This window comes from Pantherophis guttatus, chromosome 1 (assembly GCF_059756535.1).
Source record: "Pantherophis guttatus breed Tessera chromosome 1, ASM5975653v1, whole genome shotgun sequence".
In the NCBI taxonomy this organism is placed as follows: domain Eukaryota; kingdom Metazoa; phylum Chordata; class Lepidosauria; order Squamata; family Colubridae; genus Pantherophis; species Pantherophis guttatus.
The window spans coordinates 142580622-142607584 of record NC_142063.1 but is presented as its reverse complement, the minus strand read 5'-3'; the positions used below and the strand labels follow the sequence as shown (position 1 = coordinate 142607584).

General features: G+C 35.4%; 1 protein-coding gene across 31 annotated transcripts in view; it reads left to right on the top strand.

Annotated features, from left to right (window-relative positions):
• The window catches only part of NEB (nebulin), a 217056-nt gene that overhangs the window by 90454 nt on the left and 99639 nt on the right, over positions 1–26963 (top strand). For all 31 annotated transcript variants that reach the window (XM_087881859.1, XM_087881879.1, XM_087881868.1 and 28 more), the window contains exons 78-98: positions 6507–6614; positions 7256–7567; positions 8108–8311; positions 8834–8938; positions 9176–9283; positions 10959–11270; positions 11781–11984; positions 12989–13093; positions 13345–13452; positions 15628–15939; positions 17102–17305; positions 18210–18314; positions 18469–18576; positions 19285–19596; positions 21093–21296; positions 22826–22930; positions 23278–23385; positions 23679–23990; positions 24724–24927; positions 25065–25169; positions 26568–26675. In XM_087881859.1, the coding sequence (XP_087737985.1) occupies positions 6507–6614; positions 7256–7567; positions 8108–8311; positions 8834–8938; positions 9176–9283; positions 10959–11270; positions 11781–11984; positions 12989–13093; positions 13345–13452; positions 15628–15939; positions 17102–17305; positions 18210–18314; positions 18469–18576; positions 19285–19596; positions 21093–21296; positions 22826–22930; positions 23278–23385; positions 23679–23990; positions 24724–24927; positions 25065–25169; positions 26568–26675 (3753 nt within the window). The remainder of the gene's footprint in view (positions 1–6506; positions 6615–7255; positions 7568–8107; positions 8312–8833; positions 8939–9175; positions 9284–10958; positions 11271–11780; positions 11985–12988; positions 13094–13344; positions 13453–15627; positions 15940–17101; positions 17306–18209; positions 18315–18468; positions 18577–19284; positions 19597–21092; positions 21297–22825; positions 22931–23277; positions 23386–23678; positions 23991–24723; positions 24928–25064; positions 25170–26567; positions 26676–26963) is intronic.

Below are 26963 nucleotides of genomic sequence, written 5' to 3'. Positions count from 1 at the left end.
ACTACTAATCTAAAAGAGCATGCAGGGTGTCAGGTCTGGAAGCCATCTTTTTCATTGGATCTTCAAGACTGCCACATTTACTACTGGGAGAAACTGGGAGGGGGAATTGTATGGAGCCAGGATGATATATAGTCATAATAACATTCCTTTCTCAGAAAGTCAAGGACATCTTGCCCTGCACCTGGACAGCTGGAACTGGGAAGCATCTCCAGTTGCACTGTGCTTTGATTGGACCATGTGATGGATATGTGGGTGTTGGGCAGGGACTTGAACTTTCTTTTGGGTGGGGAAAACCTGGAAGCTTTCAGATTCAGGTTTTCCCAGATGTCCCAATATGACATCTCTAATAAAATGGAACTTCGAGGAAATTCAAGCCTCAGAGGTTTTTTCATTGGGGGTGTTACTTGGAACCCTGACACACAGTGTATGATCTACTAAAACTATGGGCATGAACCTCAGTCCCAAAACTTACTGTCAAGTTGTAATGTCTATGTCAGATGTAAATGCCTTATTCTCCAATGTGTAAATAATGTATATATGGAACATCAGAGGTTAACTTATTCTTTGGACTTTAATGTATTCATAACTTACCACTCCCATTCCTAGCTCCACCCCTTGTATATATAAGGAGCCACCCTCACCATTCTCGTTGCTTCTACCTCGAATATTCAGTGAATATAGAATGCCTATCATAATTAAAAAGAAATATATTTAAAGCTTTAACTTCTATTATCTTTATTGAGTCTGATCCTGAAAATATTGCAACAAGCTGGTAGCAGAGGATGGTTAATTGACTCAATAAGTAATTAAAAAATGTCCAAGAAAGATAGGCCCAACACCAGGGCCTACAGCAAAGAAATAGAAACTGATCAAGAGATGATCAACGAATCCACCAATGCGATTTCGAGAGAATCCGAAGAATACACCACTGAAGAAGAAGAACTAATGAGTGAAAATAATGACCAGAAAGAAATCGAAATAGAAAATAACGAACTCAGGTCAGAGATATTAAAGATACTAAAAAGCCAAAAGAATGATGAAAGTCTCATCGCGAACCTCCAGGAGATGCTGAAGAACAGCGGAGCAGCGAGAGAGAAAAACGTCATTAAAGAAAAACCCAAAGATCAAAAAATCGTAAGTGAGATGACTACTGAGAAAATAGTTGTTAAAAAGAAAAGATGTGATCCCGCGCGAAATTTTGAATGGCAGCCATCTTGGTTTCAACGAACTTCAAAAGAGAATGGAGCAGAGCCAATCAAAACGCTCAGTTCAAAATTTCTGGCGCGAAAAACACTATCAGACGAAGAAAGTGAGAAAGAAGTCTCAAACTCTTCAGATGATCCAAAATCAGAAAGTGAAGACGATTTAACAAAATCTCAAGTAAAATCAGCAATGAAAACGCTTTTTGCTGCTTTTGGGCCAAGACTGAAAATTACCAAGACATCTACGAAGAAGCAAGAAATCAAACCGGCGACTCAAGACCTGCACGCTCCCATCCTGACTTCGAAAGCGACGACGCCCGAGCCCAGAGAGCCATGCCGATTTCGCCCTACACCACAGACAAAATCGAATACCAACGCACACAAAAAGAAGAAAAGAACCGTCACCACCACCAGAACCCCAAAAACCGAGCCAGAGACCGACTCATCTGAGGAGGAGCGGATCGAGAGAGCTGAAAGGGAGAGAACCTTCCACGACGCCACCAAAGAAGAAATGAACAACGCGCATGTGCGAAACTACGTAGACGATCCAGAAGGACTTGAACTGGCCAGAGAACCGCGCAGACTCATTGCAAGCATCCCAATGCCGTTCTGTAATTTCCTGCACTTGAGAGATCACGGACTGCCCCAGGTTGTAAGTAATGGACAGAATAATGTAGGTAACTTACCCAGTGACTTCCCAAAACTTAGAATTGATGGCATTAATTTACAAGAGTGGTATCAACAGCTTCAGGTTATTTTCATGAAAGAAAATTTACTATTCTTTATAACTAGCCCTCCAAGAAGACCTTGGACTTTAAAAATAGATTGTTTACATCATAGAGCATTTTTCATAATAATATCTAGCGTGTCTCCTGCAATGTATCATAGCATCAAACCAAACCTAACTGTATCAGAAATAATTCAATGCATGTTTAATCTATTTCACAGCGATAGCGTAGCTACAACCACAAGAATGTCTAAGGATTTCTTTTCCTCTAGAGTAAAACCAGGGGTTTCTATAAGTGAGCATTTGATAAATCTAAACAAAATAAGAGCTGAGCTACAATTGAGGGGGGAAGTGATTTCAGATCAAACAATGAAAAGTGTTATTATCAATTCACTTGATCCATCATGGGATAGCTTTATGTCACACTTAGATACCATTAATTTGGGATATTTATCCATAGAAAGTCTATCTAACAAATTGATAGCAGAAGACAATTCAAGAAAAAATCGATCCAGTAACCAAACAGACCACAAACCTTTTAGGAAAGTAGTCTTTCAAGATAAACATAATGAGGCCTTTAGATGCTACAATTGTGGATCCAGGGAACATAGTAGAAGAGACTGCCCCAAAGTCTCAAGAGAGAGACATAGACCAGAATATAGGAGCAAATATAATTACAGACAATCTTCCACAGATAGACACAAATATAGAAGCCCACCAAATTACAAAGAAGGTAGAGGGGGTAGAGAAAATTCAAAAGAGAGGAAATCTGGGTCACTGAATGGGCTAAATAAACAAGACAGCACCAGAACACAGCAGGATGAGAATAACAATTGGCTTATTGACTCTGGTGCAACAAATCACACCACCAACAACAAAAGTATATTATCTTCATTTATAGAAGATAAGTTTGTGATAAAGGTAGCTAATCAAGAAAAGGTTCAAGTACTAGGCAAAGGAAATGTGACCTTGCCTGGTCTAGGGAAAATAGAGGGGGTATTATTAATCCCAGAAATACCTCACAACATACTAAGTGCCATAAAATTAAGCAGAGAATCTGATATCAATATAGTTTTCTCAAAGGGGAAAGCAACTATAGAAAAGAACAAAACAAATGTAGGTACTGTAATGATAAAAGGAGGTCTACCCTATCTGATAACTAAAGAAAGATGTTTACATAACATTGATTCAAATATGGAAGATTGTATTGAAGCAGATGATGAAAATGTCAGTAACAGTGACAATGATGAGTGTAGAATAACTCATGATCACAAAAACACATACAAGGAAAAGAAACCAAAAATAGGTAAACCAATTCATGATGAGTGTGCTCACATCTTACACAGGAAGTTAGGACATGCAAGCTTTCCTGTAGTACAAAAAATGACTGAACACGCAGAAGGTGTCAAAATAAAAAATTGTGAAAATTATTTGGAATGCTCAGTATGTAAGTCCACCAAACTAAAAACCAGTCCCAGACCAAAAAAATCTAACAGATCAACTAACAATATTTTTGATTTGGTACATATGGACTTAGTTGGTCCATTAAGTCCCTCAATTACCTATAGAAAACGTTACTTCCTAACAATAGTGGATGACTACAGCCGATATGGTTTTGTTTACACATTAAAGCACAAGGATGAAACATTTCAGAAATTTAAGGAATTCTACAAACGTATAGAAACACAACATAATATCAGAATAAAGCAAATTATGACAGATAGGGGATGTGAGTTCATGTCTAAAGAATTCTCCCAATGGTTAAAGGATAGAGGAATGTTACATTTCACGTCCAATCCTTTTTCTGCATTTCAAAATGGAGTTGCAGAGAGGAAAAATTCCACACTACAAACCATGATTAGGTGCACATTAGAGGATGCTGGTTTAGGCAAACAATTTTGGTCAGAGGCATTACATTATTCGAATTACACTCAAAATAGAACCTGGTCCAGTATTGTGAATAAGACACCATATGAGGTGATGTACAATAGAAAACCCAAATTATCACACATGCACATATTTGGAGTCACTGCAGACGTACACATACCTAAACAATTGAGGAGAAAGGGAGAAAACGTATCCAGGAGATTAAGATTCATGGGATACGAAACTGGAACCAAAGGGTACAGATTTATTGATAGTAATAACAAATTTATAGTATCCAGAACAGCTGTGTTCCATGAACAGGCCAATTGGTCAAAATTGCACCTTAATGAAATATTTCCTAATAAATGTAAAGATACGATATCTTGTGAGGAAGGAACAACAGAAAATCAAAATATTAACAAAAGTAAGAACAAAACCAAAACTTGGACTAATAGTCAGCATAAAATAAAGACAGACACATTAACAAAAAAGGAAGCTAGATATTTGCATGATAACCATAGCAAGCCTGAAAGAACTATTAGAAACAATAGAAACCAAATACCAAATAAATACAAAGATTACATAATGCATATGAATGGAGAACAAATAACACCTAATACATATGAAGAAGTATTGAAACTTCCACATGAAGAAAGAGAAAAATGGGAACTAGCTATGGAAAAAGAGATGGAAAGTTTACAAGGATTAAATGTATTCACACCTGCGATCGCACCTAAGGATAAAACAATTATAGGTACCAGGTGGATTTATAAAATTAAGAACTTAGAAGGAGGCAATACCTTATACAAGGCTAGACTAGTTGCACAAGGCTATGCACAAAAATATCCAGAAGACTATACTGATACATATTCACCCACAGTGAGAACAGAGAGTGTCAAAACAGCCCTTGTAGTAGCATCTGCACTCAATCTGGACGTATTCCAATATGACATACAGACCGCATACTTACATGCAAAATTAGATAAGGAAATATATGTAAGAGCACCACACAGTCAATACACTAATAAGAACGAAATTTGGTTATTAAATAAGAGTCTGTACGGATTAAAGCAATCCGGCAAAAGATGGTACGATTGCTTGGTAAAAGTACTTAAGACCATGGATTTCAACGCCACCACTGCTGATAACTGTTTCTTTGTAAAAAAGAGTAATGATCATATTGAATTTGTATTAATTTACGTGGACGATATTTTATACATTGGAAAGCATAAAGAGAGCAGGGAAATCTTTGTAAATAAGTTAAATGAACACTTCTCACTGAAATCTCTGGGTAAAGTGAATAAATACCTTGGTGTGCAAATTAACAAAACTAAAAGGGGATTCAAACTTACACAGAAAGATAAAATCATCGAACTCCTAAACAAATGTAACTTAAATAATGCTAAAACCTGTGACACCCCTATGCAAACTGATTTTCTTAGAAACACTGATGAATCTTCCCCTGAGTTTAAAGACAACACATTTTACAGATCAGTTATAGGTTCACTCCTTTATATATCTAATTGGACTAGGCCAGATATTGCATTACCTCTCAATCTATTGTCAAGATATGTTAGTAAACCAACCTTGTATCATTGGGAAGCTGTCAAAAGAATTCTAAGATATCTGAAGGGTACATTAGATTTTTGTTTAATGTTGGAACCCAATAATGACAGAGAACCAAAAATTACTTGTTATGCTGATGCAGATTGGGCTGGTGATACAACATGCAGAAAGAGTACTTCTGGTTATGTTTTTCTATTGAATGATTGTCCAGTTTACTGGTATACTGGTAAACAAGAACTAGTGGCCACTTCTACTACAGAAGCGGAATATGTTTGTTTGTCCAAAGCTGCAAATAACCTTGTATGGTTCAATGATCTGATCACTGATGTTTGGAAGAAACCCACCTTACCATTTATTATGCATGAAGACAATAAAGCGGCCATTGAAATATCCAGATCCGATGCAATTGGACAAAGGTCCAGGCATATTGATATAAAGTTTAAGCATGTGAGACAACTGTCTCAAGACGGATTCATTAAAGCAATACATTGCGATACTTCTGAACAATTAGCTGACATATTAACAAAACCCTTACCTTCTAAACAACACAAATATTTAACTTCTAAATTATATGTATTATATTGTCCTGAATCAGAATGTAATTGGTGTTGTGTAACGAACCGGCATTTAGAGGGGGACTTGTCAGATGTAAATGCCTTATTCTCCAATGTGTAAATAATGTATATATGGAACATCAGAGGTTAACTTATTCTTTGGACTTTAATGTATTCATAACTTACCACTCCCATTCCTAGCTCCACCCCTTGTATATATAAGGAGCCACCCTCACCATTCTCGTTGCTTCTACCTCGAATATTCAGTGAATATAGAATGCCTATCATAATTAAAAAGAAATATATTTAAAGCTTTAACTTCTATTATCTTTATTGAGTCTGATCCTGAAAATATTGCAACAGTCTAATGCACAGGCAAGGAGAGGGATGACATACTTGGATGTTTTATATCTGAACTAAACATTGCTGTTTCCCTTTCTTACTAAAATAATTTTGAAGAGGTTATTTAGTAAAGATTGCTAGACTGTTAGATTGATTGTTAGATTCAGTCTGTCTACCTCTATTATGGGATTGTTTACTGATAGGTATGAACTGTAAATATTAATATTTTCTTTTTCTCTTTTTAAAAAGAGTTTATATAAACTTTCCTTGGAAGAGGCAAAGAAGAAGGGGTGCGACTTGCGAATCGATGCAATTCCGATTCAGGCTGCCAAGGCATCCAGAATTATTGCTAGTGATGTAAGTCTTTATTTTTGTGGGAGGGAAATGAATTCTTCAGTAGTTTTTGTTTTAAAACAAAGTGAATTTCCTACCCTGAGGAATTTAAAATAAACCTGCAGTTCAAGAGTTAAAATCAGAGAGTATTGCAATTAAGAGAACATTCTGTCTCTGATATGAACTCTTAAAAAGCAGTCTGGCTGAATGGAGCAGCTAAGGTCAACCACCTGAATGTCTTAATAGAGCTTATGAACAGATTGGTCACATATTTTAAAAAGATGGAAAGTTTATCCAAAGGAACAGGAGTTATGCCACTTCATGCTTGTTTTGGAAGCTTTTAGATGCCAAATTTTCTTGGTTAGCGAAACAAATTATAGCTCCTAACAGAGCTGTAGAATTAGCTTCTCAGGCAAATGGAACAGATTTTCACTTCAGGCAAAAAGAACAGCATTTCTTGCTAGTAGACATAGGATTATATACTTTAATTTGAATTATCTTTTAATATTTAATTATAAACTGTCAGTTGTAGTTCGTCAAGGAGTTAATATTGGCAATAATGTTGAATAGTTTAACTTTGCAAATTTTAACTTTGCTATTACAGTTCAGGAACCAAAAAGAAACATAAAGATATGTCTTACTGTATGGTTGTGCATTTATTTCAGTACAAATACAAAGAAGGTTATCGCAAGCAACTTGGCCACCACATTGGAGCTCGTAGTATAGAAGACGATCCTAAAATGTTGCATTCTATAAATGTAGCCAAGATGCAGAGTGAGAGAGAATACAAGAAAGTCTTTGAGAAACTGAAGACCAAATACACCACTCCTGTGGATATGCTGTCAATCTTGGGGGCCAAGAATTGTCAGAAATTGGTCAGCGATATTGATTATCGCAATTACTTGCACCAGTGGACATGTCTACCAGATCAGAATGATGTCATCCAAGCTAGGAAAGCTTACGATTTGCAGAGTGATGTAAGTATAATTTTGTTTTGGACCATATTAATTGAAAGAGGGGCAGTCACACTGTCTGTGGCATATTTTTGCCACATGCATGTATAAAATACGGATAGTAGTGATGTTTAATTGGTTAATACATTGTTATATGGATGAACTGAGATGACTCTTTACCCAGTCTGCTGCATTACTCCAGGGTCTTTTCTCTTTCTGACGGTGCAGATTAGAGCATTAAACATGACTCTATACAAACCATAAAACAAGTGTTATTAGTGTCTTCTGAACTTTTGATGTTGTTCTATCCCAAATGACAATGTTCTTCACATATTCATGGGACATATGCTTGAGCTTTATCTAAAACAGGGGGCATTATTTTACTGGATTAGGTTAGGAATCTCCTGAAAATGAATTATATTGGATCTTTTTCATGGTTTTCAAGTCTTTTTAAAAAACATTTCTCTCATCAGCAGGAATACAATGTGCCATAAGTGTCATTAGATCTAATTGTTTCCCCCAAAAGTTACAAGACTACCTTTCTAATGAACTTTTAATTCACAGAATTGCTACAAAACAGACCTTGAATGGATAAAAGGCATCGGCTGGGTTCCTATTGGTTCACTGGATGTTGAGCGTGCCAAGAAAGCAGGAGAGATCCTGAGTGAAAAGACATACCGCCAACCTCCAGAGAATTTCAAATTCACCAGTGTGACAGATTCTCTAGAAATGGAATTGGCCAGGCATAATGCTGAAACCATGAGCAAGGTGAATTCTGGCTACATAACTGACAAATTAGCCTTTATAATCATTGCAAAGAGTATTTGGTGTGATTCTAAATTCAATTCAGAGTCAGAATTGTCCTCACGTTTTTTCCAGTACCACAGATTTAGGTAATTAGGTAAATAAAAGAATATGACTATAAATGTATTAATTCTTGCTGGACAAAGTAGACAGTTTATATTGCACATGAATCATAAGATGGTTATGACGTTTATATAATCTTCTGCTGCAAAGAATCTTAGAGCCTCTTTCCTGGCATTTTAACTTCCTATTTTGCTGTAGTTCCCTGAAAATAAGACCTAACCAGAAAGTAAACCCTAATGTGTCTTTTGGTCTTATTTTCCTACAAAATTATACAATATACAGTGACAGAATAATGAATTTCATTCTTAGCAAAAAATTTAATTTAATTGCAAAAGAAAATTTCTGTCAGAAGACATAGTTAACTAGAAGACTAATAAACAACCATCATTTTGTGCTAACTCTCTTTCTGACTCTGTTCTGCAGAAGCTGTATACTGAAGCTTGGGATACTGATAAACTCACAATCCATGTCATGCCTGATACACCGGAAATTGTCCTAGCAAAGTCCAACAAATTAAACTATAGCCAGGTGAGTATAAGTACAAGAGCCAATGGAAGACCGAGTCTCCTTCAAGGGCTTGCAAGCAATGCCAACGTTTACTGCAGGGTCTGGGGTCCTAATTAGATTGTTTGGGGATCCAGTTTCCTGACTTGCACCAGAACTTCCATCTAACATATCTGCTAAGCTTTCTTATTTCCAAGTGTATCAGAAAAAAAAAAAAAACACTGCATAGCACTAAAACCAAACATTTCTTCTTTTTTACAGAAATTGTATCGATTGGCCATGGAGGAAGCAAAGAAGGATGGTTATGACCTACGTCTTGATGCCATCCCAATTCAAGCTGCCAAGGCTTCAAGAGCTATTGCCAGTGATGTAAGTGACCACTTAGCGCCATAAATATCAATGATTTTTAAAGTAAACTTTTTGAAAAACAGCAGATCACTTGGTGCAATTTAAGCTGCTGGTTGCTATCTATAAAGCCATACATGGCATACGGTCTGGTTATTTGAGGAACTACCTGACTCCCATAGTATCTGTCCAACCAGTTTTATCTGATAGGGTTGGTGCACTCCAGATTCCATTGATTTAGCAATGCCACTTATTGGGATCCTGGAAGCAGTACCTGCCCTCTAGAATATGATTCCCCTGACATTTGAACAGCTCCAACCCTACTCTGATTTTGGAGGGCCTTAAAGACTTGGTTCTTCCTCCCAGGCTTTTGGAGAGGATGATGGATGCCCCTTTCTTTTTGTTCTCCTCTGGGCTTATTTTCTTTGCCATTTTTGTTCCTTTGTCTTGTGCTTGTCTTCTGTTTCTTTGTATTGTTCCCAGTCGTTAAAATGTTTTAACAATTGAAAACCACCTAGAGCAGGGCTGTCAAACTCCTGGCCCATGGGCCAGATGAGTCACACGCTGGCCATGCCCACGCCCAGTTTAGCGAAGGGGAAAAAAAAGTCCCGATACATCATGTGACCCTGCCGTGATGACATGAGTTTGACATCCCTTACCTAGAGTTTCTCGGAGTCAGGTGGCATATACATTTAATACACTATACTATGCTTATATTATTTATATTATTGTTTTATCACAAACTGTACTTTATCAAACATAACATTACTGCAGGAAGTGCTTCCAACTTCACTGGAATAATTTCTGTGAAGGAATTTATGCTGTGAATTACAAAAATAGAATGCAGTGTTGTGGTTCTCTCTTAACTGCATTGAGGAATATGTGTGTGTGTGTGTGTGTGTGTGTGTTAATTAATTTATGATTAAAATGCCAGAATAACTTCTCTGATTCAATGGTCAGCTGCTTCTAGAGTTGAATGGGAACAATTATAATAGTGAGATATGTAGACTGTATGTAATATTTAGATATGTGGGCAGCTGTAAAGCTAGACAATAAACTCAGAATAATTAATGTAGAGTAGGATCCAATATTCTATGCCAATAATTCTCCAAATCTTGGGCACTGGGTAGTTCTCATTCATGAGAACATTGCTTCCAGGTGCATAATATAAAATACTTGCGGTAGTGTAGAAATGTGGGTATATACTGAGGCTTATGAAGAAAGAAAATTATATATTCTATTTGTAGGGCTAAAATCTTGAATTTCAGTATTAATCCTATGAATTTGGTGAACTATGGAAGGAACAGAACTTTATATACAGAATACAGAGTTCAAATTCTAGAAAATATGTACAAAAGGCATTAATAAAGACAAAAATGTACCTAGGAAAACCTGACAAAAGAACCAAATATAAAATCTTGATTATAGATATGATCAAATAAATTTTTCTTAAAATCAAAACTGGTGATTAAAAAAAAAACAAATACAAAAAAATAACCATGTTAAATTAGTTCTTCAACTATGAACTAAACATGGATGAGAAATTCCATTTTTTAATAGAGTTTTTAATACAAGTCAATGAAAAAGATTCACAAAATTATTTAAAATGATGATGGGATCTCCCTTTTTAAACATGCTTAACAATAATCCAACCCAGATAGTATTTAATCTGTGATTAAAATATATGTGTTTATTTCAGTACAAGTACAAAGAAGGTTATCGGAAGCAACTTGGCCACCACATTGGAGCTCGTAGTGTGGAAGATGATCCTAAAATATTGCATTCTATAAATGTAGCCAAGATGCAGAGTGAGAGAGAATATAAGAAAGTCTTTGAGCAACTGAAGACCAAATATAGCAGTCCTGTGGATATGCTGTCAATTTTGGGGGCCAAGAACTGCCAGAAATTGGTCAGCGATATTGATTACCGTAATTATTTGCACCAGTGGACATGCCTCCCAGATCAAAATGATGTCATCCATGCTAGAAAAGCTTATGATCTGCAGAGTGATGTGAGTATAATTTCATCTTCGATGATATCAGTTGAAAGAGAGGAAACTATAATATTTCAGGCACATTTCTCCCATGTGCACATACAATACAAAGTATTGATAGAAGTGGAATGTAATTGTTTAACCAAAGCCGAATGCATGAATAAGCAGATAAGACTATTCTCCTAGGTTGCTCTATTGCTTCATGGCCGTATCTCTTTCTGTAAGTTTATATTAGAGAATTATACAAAACTCTGGAAAACTGTGAAAAAAATATTATTACTATTTTCTGAAGCTTTGATTTTGTTTTAATCCAAATAATTTTTTTTCACATGCTTACATGTTTTATATCAAACAAGAGACTGAGATTAGGACTCACTTGAGCATGACTTGGACATTTTCATGATTTTGAAGGATGTTTTTTTTACATTTCTTTCATCAACCTGAACACAATGTGTCATAAATGTCATTAGATCCAATTGTTTTTCCAAAAATACAAGACTATCTTTCTAATGAACTTTTAATTCACAGAATTGCTACAAAGCAGACCTTGAATGGATAAAAGGCATCGGCTGGGTCCCTATTGGTTCAGTGGATGTTGAGCGTGCCAAGAAAGCAGGAGAGATCCTGAGTGAAAAGATATACCGCCAACCTCCAGAGAATTTCAAATTCACCAGTGTGACAGATTCTCTAGAAATGGAATTGGCCAGGCATAATGCTGAAACCATGAACAAGGTGAATATTAGCTAATAAAATTGGCTTGCTGAATAATATTTGAAAAAATAATGCAATTTGTCCAAGATTCATTTCAGACCCAATGATTCCTCTTTTCCATAGATTTAAAAATTGTATTTTAAACTTCATAATTGAAATATTGGAATCTTTGAAATATGAATGTGAGAATTTTTCTTTCAGTTAATAAAACAACCTTATCTTATTAGTTATTGCAAGATATTTGGTGATTCCAAATAAAATTCAAAAGGTTAGAATTAATTTAAAGCTTTTTTCAAGTCCCAGTGATTTCCATGTAATTATTATTATTATCTCTTTTATTCATTAAACATAAAACTCAGTCTATTAGTATTAGTATTAGTATTAGTATTAGTATTAGTATTAGTATTATTAGTATTAGTATTATATGCTATCCATCTCTTTATGCATATACATATTTGAGATATCCTATAACTTTTTAAATGAAATAATGTGGCCCTTAAGATACTAATTCTTGCTAGATAAATACTGTTTATATCATATACCATCCACAAACTGTTATGACTTTCATATAGATTTCTGCTGCACAGAATTTTAAACTCTATTTCCATAAATTGATGCCTTCTACATTTGCTTGAATGAAAATTTCCATAATTCCCAGCTGGTACTTTTAGGAGTTATATTTACAAATCTGATGAGTTGTAAGAAGCCGGGGATTTGGAACAAAGTGGGATTGACACCTGTCTTATCTAACAAATCTAAAAGAAGGATAAAGCTGAAGTAAAACAAATGTCAAGCTTCACACACAGTCCTGACTGAACTACATTTTGAATCTGGATTTTCCTCTGGAATATGAGTCCTAAACATTAATATCTTACACTTTGCTCTAAGCAGTGTCTTTCCTGCTCACCAGATTTTTAATTTGATCTCAGAAGGCAGTCTCTATGCTGCAAGAGCCAGATGAATGGAGGACTATTCATAAACAGCCACCACTTTGTGCTAACTCTCTTTCTGATTCTGTTCTGCAGAGGCTGTATACTGAAGCTTGGGATACTGATAAATGCACAATCCATGTCATGCCTGATACGCCAGAAATCGTCCTAGCAAAGTTCAATAAATTAAACTATAGCCAGGTGAGTATACGAACTAGTAAAAGCCACTAGAAGAACTGAGTCTCCTTCAAGGATTTGCAGGTAATGGCAACATTTCCTACAAGGTCTGGGGTCCTAGTTGGGTTTTGTGAAGATTCAGTTCCTGAGTTGCACTGAAGAACTTCCATCTATACAGTATAGAACAATCAAGAATCATATTTTTGCTAAGGTATAGAATGTTTTATTTACTTCTGTTTGTAGCACTGAAACTAACATTTTCTTCTTTTTTACAGAAATTGTACCGACTGGCCATGGAGGAAGCAAAAAAAGATGGCTATGACCTGCGCCTTGATGCCATCCCAATTCAAGCGGCCAAGGCTTCCAGAGCTATTGCCAGTGATGTAAGTGGCTACTTGTCTCCATAAATAGTATTGATTTTTTAAAAGGAAATGTTTTGCAAATCAGCAAGTCCCAAATGACTCTATATCCTACTGAACATAGAAATTATTACAGGAAATACTTCAGATTTCCCCAAGCAGATCTGTCTGAGAGTTTATGGGAAAGAATTCATACTGTGAATTGCAAAATCAGAATGAACAGTTGTAGCTCTTTTTAGCGGCACTGAGGAATTATGTCCCTGCTTGTAAGCTGCTTTGAGTCAAAATGACTAAAGCAGAATAAAATAGCTTGTAATAAATAAATACATACTGTGAGTAAGCAAGTTTGCAAAATAATTCCAGAAAAATCTCAGCTGTTGTACAGGTAGCTGAGAATAAACTTGAGAAGAGAGATAGGTAATAATTTGATATGTGGGCAGCTGTAAATCTAGACAACAAATTTAGAAGAATTACTGTAGGATAGATTTCCAAATCCAGGGTGTATCTGGATTTCTGTTTCACGTGACCATTGCTTCAATGGCGCAGAATGAAAAAGCCTTTTAATTTTGTGGACATTTATCTGCACATTTTAATTGGTGTGGAGGAGGAAAATTTAAATACTCCACATAGTAGGACTAAAATCTTAAATTATCTAAAGTTGTTATTTTAAACCTGGGATGTCAAACTCAAGGCCTGGGGTGCTTAAATCTGTCCCGTGGGGCTGGCCTGGAAATATCAAAGGACCGGTCCACAGTGCCTCTGCCAGCCAAAATGGGCTGCAGGGGGGGCACATGTGACCCCCCCTTCACAGCCCATTTTGGGCCTCTACAGCCTCCTGCAGCACTCTACCACGGGGCCTCTGTGGGGCCCATTTTTTGCCAGCAGAGTGCTGCTGGAGGCTGGGGAGGCTGAAAACGAGGCACGAGGGGGCCTCACGCAACCCCCCCATGCCCCATTTTGTCTGGCAAAGTGCTACAAGAGGCGTCCATCCTGTCTCCCTCCCGCTCCCCCCCTGTAATGAAATACAATGCTGATCTGGCCCTCGAAGAAATCCAGTTTGACACCCCTGTTTTAAACCTATGAATTCAGTGAACTATAGATAGAAAAGGATTTTACATGCCAAATACAAATTTCAAATTTGATAAGGAAAATCATTAATAGATACTCTTAGAATAACTTTATGGTCACTTTGAATGTAATTGGCATACATTAACATGAAATTTCGTTGCATACAGCTCTCAAAGGATCTCCAATATACACTACAAAACATGACTAAATAAATAAATAAATAAACAAACAAACAAACAAACAAACAAACAAACAAACAAATAAATAAATACAAAATTATGCATATACCCACATATATTATATGACACAGAGAAACAACACAGTCTAGTTCGGATGTATACATGTACATGGGGAGAAAAACGAATTCTGCAAGTTTACCAGACGGATGGCATAGGGAACAAAGCTGTTACAGAATCTGGTAGTCCTGCTAGAAATACTTTGAAACCTCCTCCCAGAAGGGAACAACAGAAACAGTCCGTGAAGTGGGTGTGTGGGAGCCTCTAACAATGCTTTGAGCTCTAAGCACAAGGCACTTATAAGCAGTATCCTGAATAACGGGAAGTGAGCTTCCTATAATCTTCTTGGCTGTCCTTTCCACTCTCTGAATGGACTTTCTCTCTACAGCCACCAAACCAAACAGTGATGCAGTTTATTAAAACGCTCTCAATCGTGCCTCTGTAAAAAGTGGACAGAACAGAAGGAGAAAGGTGTGCTGTCCTCATCCGATGCAGGAAATGCAGATGCTGGTTTGCACGCTTCACTAAGGATGACATATGGAGAGGCGTAGCTAGCATAAGATGACAAAAAAACCCCTCCACATATGAAACCTTGATTATAAATGTAATCTAATCTAGTATATTGACTTCAAAAACAGAAGGAAATATTTAAAAAAAAAACAGATAATGGGGATTAAAAATCCCATTTAAAATATATCAGTCTTTAACTATGACATAAAATTGGATGAGTGAATCCATTTTTCCTAATATTTTGTTATAAGTTCACAAAAAAGATTTATGTTTTTAAAGATTTAAAGATTTACTTTTAAAATGATGATTTCCTTTTGAATTACTGAACAATTTCAGAACAAGTACTTTTCTGTGTTGGCAACTCAAATATTTGTGTACATTTCAGTACAAGTACAAAGAAGGTTATCGCAAGCAACTGGGCCATCACATTGGAGCTCGTAGTGTGGAAGATGATCCTAAAATATTGCATTCTATAAATGTAGGCAAGATGCAAAGTGAGAGAGAATATAAGAAAGTCTTTGAGAAATTGAAGACCAAATATACAAGCCCTGTGGATATGCTGTCAATCTTGGGGGCCAAGAATTGTCAGAAACTGGTCAGCGATATTGATTATCGCAATTACTTGCACCAGTGGACATGTCTACCAGATCAGAATGATGTCATCCAAGCTAGGAAAGCTTATGATCTGCAGAGTGATGTAAGTATGATGTGGAAAATGTAAAATGGATGCATTGGTATTCTTCTACTGAGATTGGTCTGTGATTCATTAAAAAGTCATGTGTGCAGGAGAGAATGGGAAAATATTTGAAGCTTTCCTTCTCTCCCAAGAACGCTGCCTTACCCTGCCCTTGCAGTTCCAAATAATTCCTTGAGTATCTGAAATAGGCTGATGTGGAATACAGGATGCTACGTGTGGGAAGGACTTGTCTGTGTGTCCTTTTTAGGAAAATCATTCTGTCAGCTAACAGATATATTCAAATACTGAGGAAGTTTTCCTCTTTATACTACCCACTCTAATGACTCATGTATCACAGTCTGAATTTCAATTCATACTGTTTCAGTTTAGACAATATCCCCCCCCCCCCGAAAATCAGAAGTAAAATAGGCTTTGCAATTTTTTCCCCTTTCTCATCTTATTAGGTATGTTTAATTTCTTATTATTTCTCACTGGTAGTTCACAGATGTGTCAATTTCATAATCTCATGGTTTCTTAATTTTCATTTGTACTGTTATCATATTCACTTCGGTGTTTTAAAAAATAACTTTGGACTAAAATTTATATGTGGTTCTATGCACAATGTAATAGAATATTTTATGCCTAATAATAGTTTTTGCAAGGATTTTAAAAAATGTTTTGCACATTATATGCATTGTGCAGATTTTTCATAGTGTAACTTTGTACCGGGGTAACTGCTTTATACAGTTCACATGAATTTTAAAGTATGAATAGCTTTTGGGTTTTACTTGGGATTGAAAACAACAACAACAAATAAACATATTAAAGAGGAGTTGAGATTCTTCCGCTCAACATTATTATTTCATTTTTTAATATTTATTCATTACATTTACCCTAAATGGATAATTAACTGCAACATTACACTTAATATGGTTTTGGCTGTCATCATTATTCCTTAAATATGCGTATCATGATGCCTATTTATATTTTATAACATGTAAAGCTGCTGAAAATCAGTTGAGTCACTTTTAGGTGAATTTCAGCATCATAGATCATTTTCACCTGAAGTTTTCAAAATCAAATTCATAATTCAATTAGCCAGAAATGTTTTTTTTCTCCAAAGTTGTTGTAATGCATGTTTGTTGACTTATCTAAACACAGTTTATTGCTATTTATGTTTCAGGCTCTTTACAAGTCAGATCTAGAATGGCTGAAAGGCATTGGCTGGGTGCCTCTTGGTTCACTGAATGTTGAACATGTCAAGAGAGCTGGAGAAATCCTAAGTGAAAATAAATATCGGCAACCAGCTAATCAAATGAAATTTACCTGTATCACAGATGCCTGGGATGTAGAATTAGCAAAGCATAATGCTGAGATAATGAGCAAGGTAGGTTTTCTGAACAAAGTAACTAATCTTCCATAACAGACAATAATTTGCTTAGGAAATGGAATGATCACATGCTAAATTTAGGATTTATTTAGCCTGCTCGGAGCCAAAATCCAAATAAAACCATCCTTCACTGATGTCCTAGTTTCTGCTTGAATATATGTAGGGAAGGAAAGCTCTCCATCACTGATCATTGGTGGATCAATGAACTACTTTGTTAGTTAAGAAATTGGACTTTCAAACCAGTCAGATTACAGGTCTCATAATTTCCAGCCAGTGTGACTATTGATTGTATTGGAAAACTAATAGTACAGAATATTGTAGCTAAGAGAAAAAAAAACAGTAGCATGGCATAGGAATGTAAAGACAAAGAAGGGATTGCTGCCCCATGAAAAATGAGCTGAAATCATGGAATTGTACATGCAATGAACCACAAAATCCACTAATCTCTGTGGCAATTTTTGGCATATGAATCAAAATATCTTAAGGAGTTTCTACCAAGTTTTGATTTGGAAGCTGCTTTGATGTATTGGAAATCTATCTGCATTTTTTCTAAGTTTTTGAGCACATGTGCTTTGTCTCAGGTCCAAAAGAATTAAGAATTAAGATGCTCTTTGTTGACTTTTTTTGATAAAGTTGAGTTTTCGGATCTTGAACGCAAGTGTTCTTTTAAACATGTTCAGCCAGAAAATCCGAACTAGAAAAAAAAGTGTAATAATGTCTGTAAAATATAGTTTATCATATGGTACATATGGAAATTTCCCTCATTGAGTTTCATTACAAATTTTAGATAACATTTTTAATGAATATGAATTTTTCTAATGTTATAGTCTCACGTTCTATTTCGATTCATATTTTCTGTAGGCAAAAATCAAATCTTTTTTTCCCCCTTATTCCTTCACAGCGATTATACACTGAAGCATGGGATACTGATAAAATTAAAATCAATGTTATGCCAGATACCCCAGAAATTCTGCTGGCCAAGGCAAATTCTGCAAATATCAGCCATGTAAGACAATGTTAACATTGTTGGATATTTAATAATTTGGAGGGTTGTTTTCACTTTACAAGAACTAATATGAATGTTTGAACAAATTGATTTTAAACTCTAGATGCTATAACTGATTTTACAGTCAGGTATCTTTTTATCACATCTTCTACAGAAACTTTATGTCCAAGGATGGGAAGATACTAAGATGAAAGGTTATGACCTGAGAACCGATGCTATTCCAATTAAAGCGGCAAAAGCTTCACGGGATATTGCTAGTGATGTGAGCAAATGCTTTCCTATCCAGTAACTTCCCTATTTTTTTTAGAAAAAGAAACCACAGAAATAAAAAAAAATTAATAGAATAGACAGGTGACCTTTAGAAAAGTTAATTAGACTGACCCAGAATGATATATAACAAGGTTATATGTCTATTGGCTATAGATGGCAAGAACATAGGGAGATTAATTTAAAATAACATCTATTGATTTTTAACATTACGATGCATTATTTGTCCCAGTTCAAATAACATGTAATAATTTTTTTCATAATAAGAACTGTGCTAACACACAGCACAGTTTCTTAGCTCAATGCTTTAAATGCTCATTTAGGGTTCCCTTCTGGTAAATAAAAAGAAGTCTGGAAAATGAAGAAATCTACTTTCCCTATTTGATTTTTGTCATTGGAATCATTTTGTGTATCAGGCAAATACTGGCTTTTTTTCACCCTCACTCAAAAACTGTTGTAGAAAAATGTGTATTAAGAACCCTTCTTCTGATACCATGGTACAAAGGGATTTTTATTATAGTTTACAATGATATTCAAATGTCCCCAAAATATTAGTCAAAGTTGATTCAATATGAGATTTTGAAGAAAATTGAATCCAAATTTCCCTCCTTCTCTTGATTTTTATCACTTTAGTAGTTGAATCATTGTTAGCTTTCCTAGTAGCATTTATATTCATTCCAAAATGTATTGTTCTCTGTTACAGTATAAATACAAAGAAGCACATGAAAAGCAAAAAGGGCATTATGTTGGGGTTAAAAAAATGGAAGATGATCCCAAGTTGGTATGGTTTGCCCATGCAGGCAAGATTCGGAGTGATCTGGAATACAAGAAGAACTTTGAACAATGTAAAGCAAATATCCATTGTCCTGTTGACATGCTATCAATCTTAGATGCTAAGAATTGTCAGAAGTTGGTTAGTGAGGTGGACTATCGCAAACATTTGCATGAATGGACTTGCCTGCCAGACCAGAATGATATTATTCAAGCAAAGAAAGCATACGAACTCCAGAGTGATGTACGTATAGTTCAAATGTAAAATGCATATTTATTTATTTATTTATTTATTTATTTATTTATTTATTTATTTATTTATTTATTACATGTATTTATATGCTGCCATTTCCCCGAAGGACTCAGGGCGGCGAACACAAGTTAAGAAACAAGTACAATAAAATCATAATTTAATCCAAATAATTAATTAGTAGTAAATAATAAAGCCCGGAATCAGTCTCAGCCTATTTGTTTGAAAAGCCAAGTCTTCAAGTCCCGACGGAAGGAGCGGAGATCAGGAGCTGTCCAGAGCTCAGTAGGTAATTCATTCCAGAGGGTGGGAGCACCCACAGAGAACGCCCTACCCCTGGGCACAGCAAGGTGACATATGTCTGAGTAAGACTGTTGTTTAGTGAAAGAACATGTGAAAGGCATGCAAAAATTAATTTCTTCCTGAGAATGGAGAGCAGCTGACAAAGTGGATAATAGTATAACTTCCAACAAGATTGAGAAATTTCTCATAGGAAATCCCTGAATGCAATTTATCTCCCAACTCTAGAATAAGCTACATTGTACTGTTATTTGCAAATCTATGAATTTGTTTGGAAGTAAACCATATATGTGTGGGTGCGCGCGCACCTGTGCCTTCAAGTCAATTTTTAACTCCTGACGACTGCCTGGATTAGGCAGTTATACAGTTTTCTAGGCAAGGTTCTTTGGGAGTGATTTGTCCTTACCCACTTCCTAAGAACTGGCCCAAAGTCACTCAGCTGGCTTTGTGGTCAAGTACAAGAACTAGAACTGATGGTTTCCTGGTTTCTAGCCTGGAGCCTTAAACTATCACACCAAAGTGTCTCTTTTGGTTCTCTTTTAAGCCCCCTGGGGCTCTTTGAAAATTATGTGCTATTTTTACGTTACTGGAATAATATGTCACCTGTGCCATTAGTAGTAGAATCTGCTTCCAGGTGTTTCAGTGGCATACAGGAGACTGTCCGTAGTTGGTGGGATTCAGACAACAGCATATATATTATGCTGGTTGCATAGTCAACCAGATGTTGCATAGTCAACCAGATGTTTATATTGGATTTAGTGTTTTTGTCCACATGTCAAGCCCTTTCCAGGGACTTGGGATAGGCAAATGTTTTATTGTGGTTGGTCATACCGTCAGCCAGATGTTTAGACTGAATTTAGCATTTTTATACATCTATCGAATCCTTCTCAAAGACCTGGGATAGGTAGATTCTGCTGTTTGATGATGCTAAGGATATAGGCTGTTTCAAGAAATCCCACCTTTTGTAATCGACTGATAGTAATTTTGTCAATGTTTATTTTTATTATGGGAGTTGCCCTTTATTTCAGTGGGAATGATCTCTGATGAAATAAATATGAATATCTTTACTGGAAAAGAAGTTGGAGAGGTTGATCAAGGCATTCATTACTCTGATGAATTTACATTACTTAGATTAGCCCAGAACTTCTGTTCCGCCTAGGAAATGCTTGATTTTGTTGTTTTTTTTACAGAATGTGTATAAGGCAGACTTGGAATGGCTACGTGGAATTGGCTGGCTACCAGAAGGCTCTGTGGAAGTCAAACGAGTGAAGAATGCCCAGGATCTGGTGTGTGAACGATTGTACCGGCAGCGGCCAGATTCTCTGAAATTCACAGCTATTGTTGATTCCCCGGAAGTTGTCCTGGCTAAGGCCAATGCTTTGATGCAGAGTGGGGTGAGTAGTATTTGTCATTGTTACTGGGGGCCACATGTTTCTATTTAAAATCAGCATTCACTGAAGTGAGATACATTTCTAGGATGTCAATGAACACTGGAAAAAAGTACAAAAGCTGCAATTTTGTTGATTGATACTTTGCTAGATGGATGTAGAAGGATTAATGTTCCCCGTGAAAAATATTGTCATTGAAAACAAGCCTTATTTGGGGGGAAAAAAATCTGAACACTTTAACTCCCAACTTGCTCCAGCTTTAGTTGTAATTGTACATCCTTTTAAACATTAAATGGAAAATGTTTTTAGGAAGATTAGGGATTGCAAAGGAAGGGAAATTTTACACATTTTCTTTTAGGTTTTGGAGGTTTACTTTGTTTTTTATAAAACTATAAGACTTATATTTTCCATGCATTCTCATTTCAGTATGGTAGAAAAATATGTGAGAAAAAGCAAACATTAAGGGTTTTTTAAAATTAAAATCATTGTTCTGATTTTCCATATACCCACAACTCGTCTTCTATACTGCTCATAGAAATATTGTCTATTTCTTTAGAACTTACACTGAAGAAACTGACTCAATTTTAATCTAAGCGAAGGCTTAATTCTTAGACAATGGGAATAGGAGCTAAAATGCATATAGTAGTAATGTTTGAGTTATGACCATAATGGAACCTGCCCATTACAATTGTAAATTGTGACAGTCATAAAAATCACGTGGCCAATCCCTTTTGCGCCAGTTGTTGAATGAGCAACGCAGTCGTTAAATGAACCAGTGGTTCTCTATGGGGTTGGTTTTGCCAAAAAATGAAAGTAAATGCCAGTTTACCATCACAAAATGCAGTCACATGACTATAGGATACTGCAAAGGACCATAAATGTGGCCTGCCAAGTGCCCATGGGCAACCATCAAAACCTTGAATCCAAGTCATAACTAACCCCCAAGTAGGTCTGTCAGAACTTTGTATGGTCGCGAAGTGACTAATTGTAAATTGAGCACCACCTGTATGGGGTCTTTTCCCATGGTTTAAAATGATGGACTTACAAGGATTTATCTTTTGCTTCAGATTTGGAGTCAGATGTAAGTCTACCTAAATTCCATTCAATTACTGATAGTTTTAGCAGGCTTTCTTGACCAGGACTTGGCAATAAATATATCACACAGCTAAGTTGTGATATATTTATTGTTTTCTTGGCCAGAACTCTGCAGATATTTCATAGATATTGTTTAGCTAGATAGGGAAATTTATTGCAGGTAAGATGAAGCCAAATTGGTTGCTCACTGCCAGCGTAGCATTGTCAAGGTCTGTTACACCTGTGGTAATTTGGACCCATTGCTTTCCGTTCTACCTTCCTATGAAATATCAATTCTTTTGCAGAGCTTATTTTGGTCTTGAAGCCAAATAGTTGAGTGTAATCCTAATTGTAAAATGATTTGAAGGTCCATGTGTCCAAATGAGAATATTTTTGTCAGTGAAATATATCCTACAATATGTTATCATTAACCTATGATAAATATGTTTTTCTCCCTTCAGGCTTTATATCGTGAAGTTTGGGATAATGAAAAAACACAGTACACGCTTCCACTTGACATTCCTGAGATTGTTCTGTCCAAAGCAAATTCTGTGAACTACAGTAAAGTAAGAAATTAAAAAATTAAATATTAATGTTTCCATGATCTCTCCTTATGTTTTTTCCTCTTCTGAGGATGAATCTTCTTTGACAGTTTATAATGCTCGCCAAAGTTACAATTATATAAATACAAATTTGATAATGTGAGAGTACCTTTATAAGCAATTTTTAAGAGTAACATGAAAAGCTTTTCCCTATCATAACAATCCCATAAATTTACCATTGTTTGCAGCCAAAGATCATAATGTACTACGGTATGATATGATATGATATAATATATAAAGAAAAGTTACATATTTTTTATAAATATGACATGCCTTGAACTGGAATATGCATTATTTATTTTCCTTCACAGAAACATTATCAACTTGGATTGGAGGAGATGAAGAAGAAAGGTCATGATTTAAGATTGGATGCTATTGAAATCCAGCATGCCAAGTCTTCTAGGAATATTGCTAGTGAGGTATCGTCTACTATTCTTTGGCATTTCCACAGTTATTTCATCTTCTGTAAAATAAATAGTTAATATTTTGTCCATACCTTTTATAAGGATCATATAGAATCCTGGCAATCAAATCATACCTGTCAGTTTAATTGCTTACAGTTCATTCATTAGGTATTGGTTGTTGGCAGATTGTAACTATATAAAAAGAGGGCACAATGCAGTGTATAGTGTTGAAGTGTTGGAATGTAATTTTAGTAATTAGATTATGCGTAATTTATAAAACTGATGTTTTGTTTATGTTTCCTCATTAGTACAAGTACAAAGAAGGTTACCGTAGGCAAGTGGGACATCATATTGGATGCCGGGATATCCATGATGATCCCAAACTAGTGTTGGCAATGCATGTAGCAAAACTGCAGAGTGAAAGGGAGTACAAGAAATATTTTGAGAAGTTTAAAACCAAGTTCAATAGTCCAGTGGACATGCTGTCCATCTTGTTGGCCAAGAAATGTCAGAAGCTGGTTAGTGACATTGATTATCGCCGCTATCTCCATGAGTGGATATGTTTGCCTGACCAGAATGATGTCATCCAAGCCAAGAAAGCCTATGACTTACAGAGCGATGTGAGTAGAAAGTTACTACATCTTGCATTATAGTTTTTTGCCTCTTAGCTTATTTTGTCTCATACTACATTTGGTGAATTATTATGGTTGTATCTATAGTAACCCAAGCCCTGCATACATTCTGCAGCCATCATCATCATTAAAAAAAAAAAAATCAAATCCCATTTGTGATTGCATGTTAAATAGAACAGAGCTGGCTATCCATATATAGAGAATTATTTGCATAAAATTATAATTTTTTTTCTTTATTCCTGTTTATTGACAATTTGTTTTGAATTTTAATCATATTTTGGTATAAAAAGATAGGTAAATCTGTGCTATATCTGTGCTGCTCTGCACTAAATACAGTTATCATAAGCAGAGTTACTTTATAAAAAGTACAATTTCTTGTAATTGACTCTTGTAAAAACAATGCGGCTTAAAAAGAGGATCAAGAGGAATGCATTTTTCAAGTATCCTCACAAGCTAGCATGAGGAAACTTTTTATGCCTTTTATGTTTTGTTATTGTTTGTAAGCCACCCATGTTATCTTACGATAGATAAAATAGACAATAGAATAAATCTTCAATAAATAAAAACTAAATAAATACGTATATGACACCACATTTATGTCAACTGAATGGCTCTGTGAGGAGATAAGAGTAATTATACATTAATTTTGAGTAGAGAAGCCTCAGTGATGTTTTTAGTAAGTAGAAGTAGTATCTTAATAGACTGTTGGGTTTCTTTGTAGAATCTTTACAAGTCAGATCTGGAATGGCTCCGTGGGATTGGATGGATGCCAGAAGGCTCTGTGGATGTGGTCAGAGTGAAGAAGGCTCAAGATCTTGTGAATGACAGGTTGTACAAACAACGCCCAGATGCACTGAAATTTACCAGTATAGCTGATCCACCTCCAGTCCTCCTGGCTAAGGTCAATGCTCAACAGATCAGTGAGGTAAACTGAATGTAGTCACTACCTCTGTGTTATATGTGAAATTATAACGGTGTGTGGCTGAGATACAGTGAACTTTGAAAAATTAAAAGGAATTTCACCCAGCAATTAAAATTGTCTTTCCTTCTTCCCTTTCTTAGCACCTGTATCGTGAAGCGTGGGATAATGAGAAGGCACAGATTAATATTCCTCTCGATACCCCTGAAATACTGCTCTCCAAGATGAATGCTGTGAATGTTAGCCATGTAAGATAATTAACTAATTGTATAAATCCTGTTAACAATATCAATATTCCTTTTTTTACATTGTCCTAAATATATTGCCCTACTTGTTAATTGCTCTTAAAAACATAAAGGTGTTCGAGTTATAAGTTGCATGTCTATTCTATATTTTTATTTTTAGAACAACAATTAAACTGATACTTCAATCTCAGGAACCAAAGAAGCATATATAGAATTATAAAATTGTCCTATTATGAATTTGACAGATCATGTAGTATGATTTGAAACAATAGTTTTAAATAAAATGCAAACAGGCCATGTAATGTGATGATTTAAAAATATTTTAAAATAAAATACAAATCACTGCAATAACAACATAATATAGGTATATACACGTACATGCACATGCTCAAACGTGCATAATTATATAGAAGAAAATAACATAGGAATAAAATAAAGATAGCAAAAAAGGAAACAAATGATTGAAGAAAAAGGAGATCCATATACTAAGTTTTTAATAGAGAGGATTAGAGAGAAATCACAGAGAGGATTCATGACAAGTATTTATCGCAGCTAAGGTTAAATTAAATCTACTTTCGGATCTCTTTGAATATTCCTTGAAATACACTAATCTTATCTATTGGGAATCAAGAAAGAAAGAAGGATCTATTGGGAATCAAGAAAGAAAGAAGGAAATATTGTCGTATTTGTTGAAACAACAAAACAATGACATTTTATATCTGTAATTCAGGCCAGCGATGGTCAATTACAAAATGAAGTAGAATCAATGAATTATTAGTTTTATTATTTTTACACTGAGTTTATATGACTTGGGAACATTTGTAATTGAACAGTAAATTATTATTTTTTTGAAATATAATTAAAATGGGAGAAATCTCTTAGGAAGGTAAAACATAAATTGGCACAACCATCGTTATAGTAAGTTTGGTAATGGCTTTTTTGGACACCACAGCATGCTATGTTGGAATTAGTTGTTTTAACTTTGCTGGATGCTGAAAAAGTTCTTTATGTGGTTCAGATCAAATTAATTCAATTCAATTCAAACCTTTATTGTCAATGCACAACATGTATACAATGAGATTGGCTGAGCCTCCCTTAGTGCATCCCCCCCCAACACAATACATCTCATTAACTCACAGTGAAAGACAGAAAATCCCTAACCCAGTAAATCATACTAACAAACATACAATCCTCTATACATAACATAACATTATCATATATTGTGCCAATTAATTGTGTTTTAAGAAGGCACGGATTTCCACCATCTTTTGTCCACTGGCTTATTTCTGACTAGATGTGCATAGGAATTGCATATCTATTTGAGGAATATCTGTAGTCTCCTGTAATTCATTTAGTATTTTTTTGACTATAATGAAATTTGTGCTTATTTTTTAATTGCAGAAACATTATACTGGAGCCTGGGATGAAGCCAAAGCAAAAGGTTATGACTTTAAAGTGGATGCGCTTTCATTCAAGCATGCAAAGTCTTCCAGAGAAATTGCCAGTGAGGTATGAACTCTGTTATTTAAATGTTGCTTCTAAAATTACCGTATCATTTCATATCAAACAGATGGCAGGGTATGCTACTAGATATCTTCATCTGAAACACATATAGATTCAACCAGTTGCTGTTCTTCAAGGATATTATATTTCTGCATGCATCCTCCATTTTTTTTTATATTTACTTATTTCAAAATTTGAGATTTTAATATCACCTTTAATTCAAGCTTTTTATTTATTTTTTTATTTCATCCTAAACTGCCAAACAGATAACAGGTGTGAGATATTTAAGGAAAA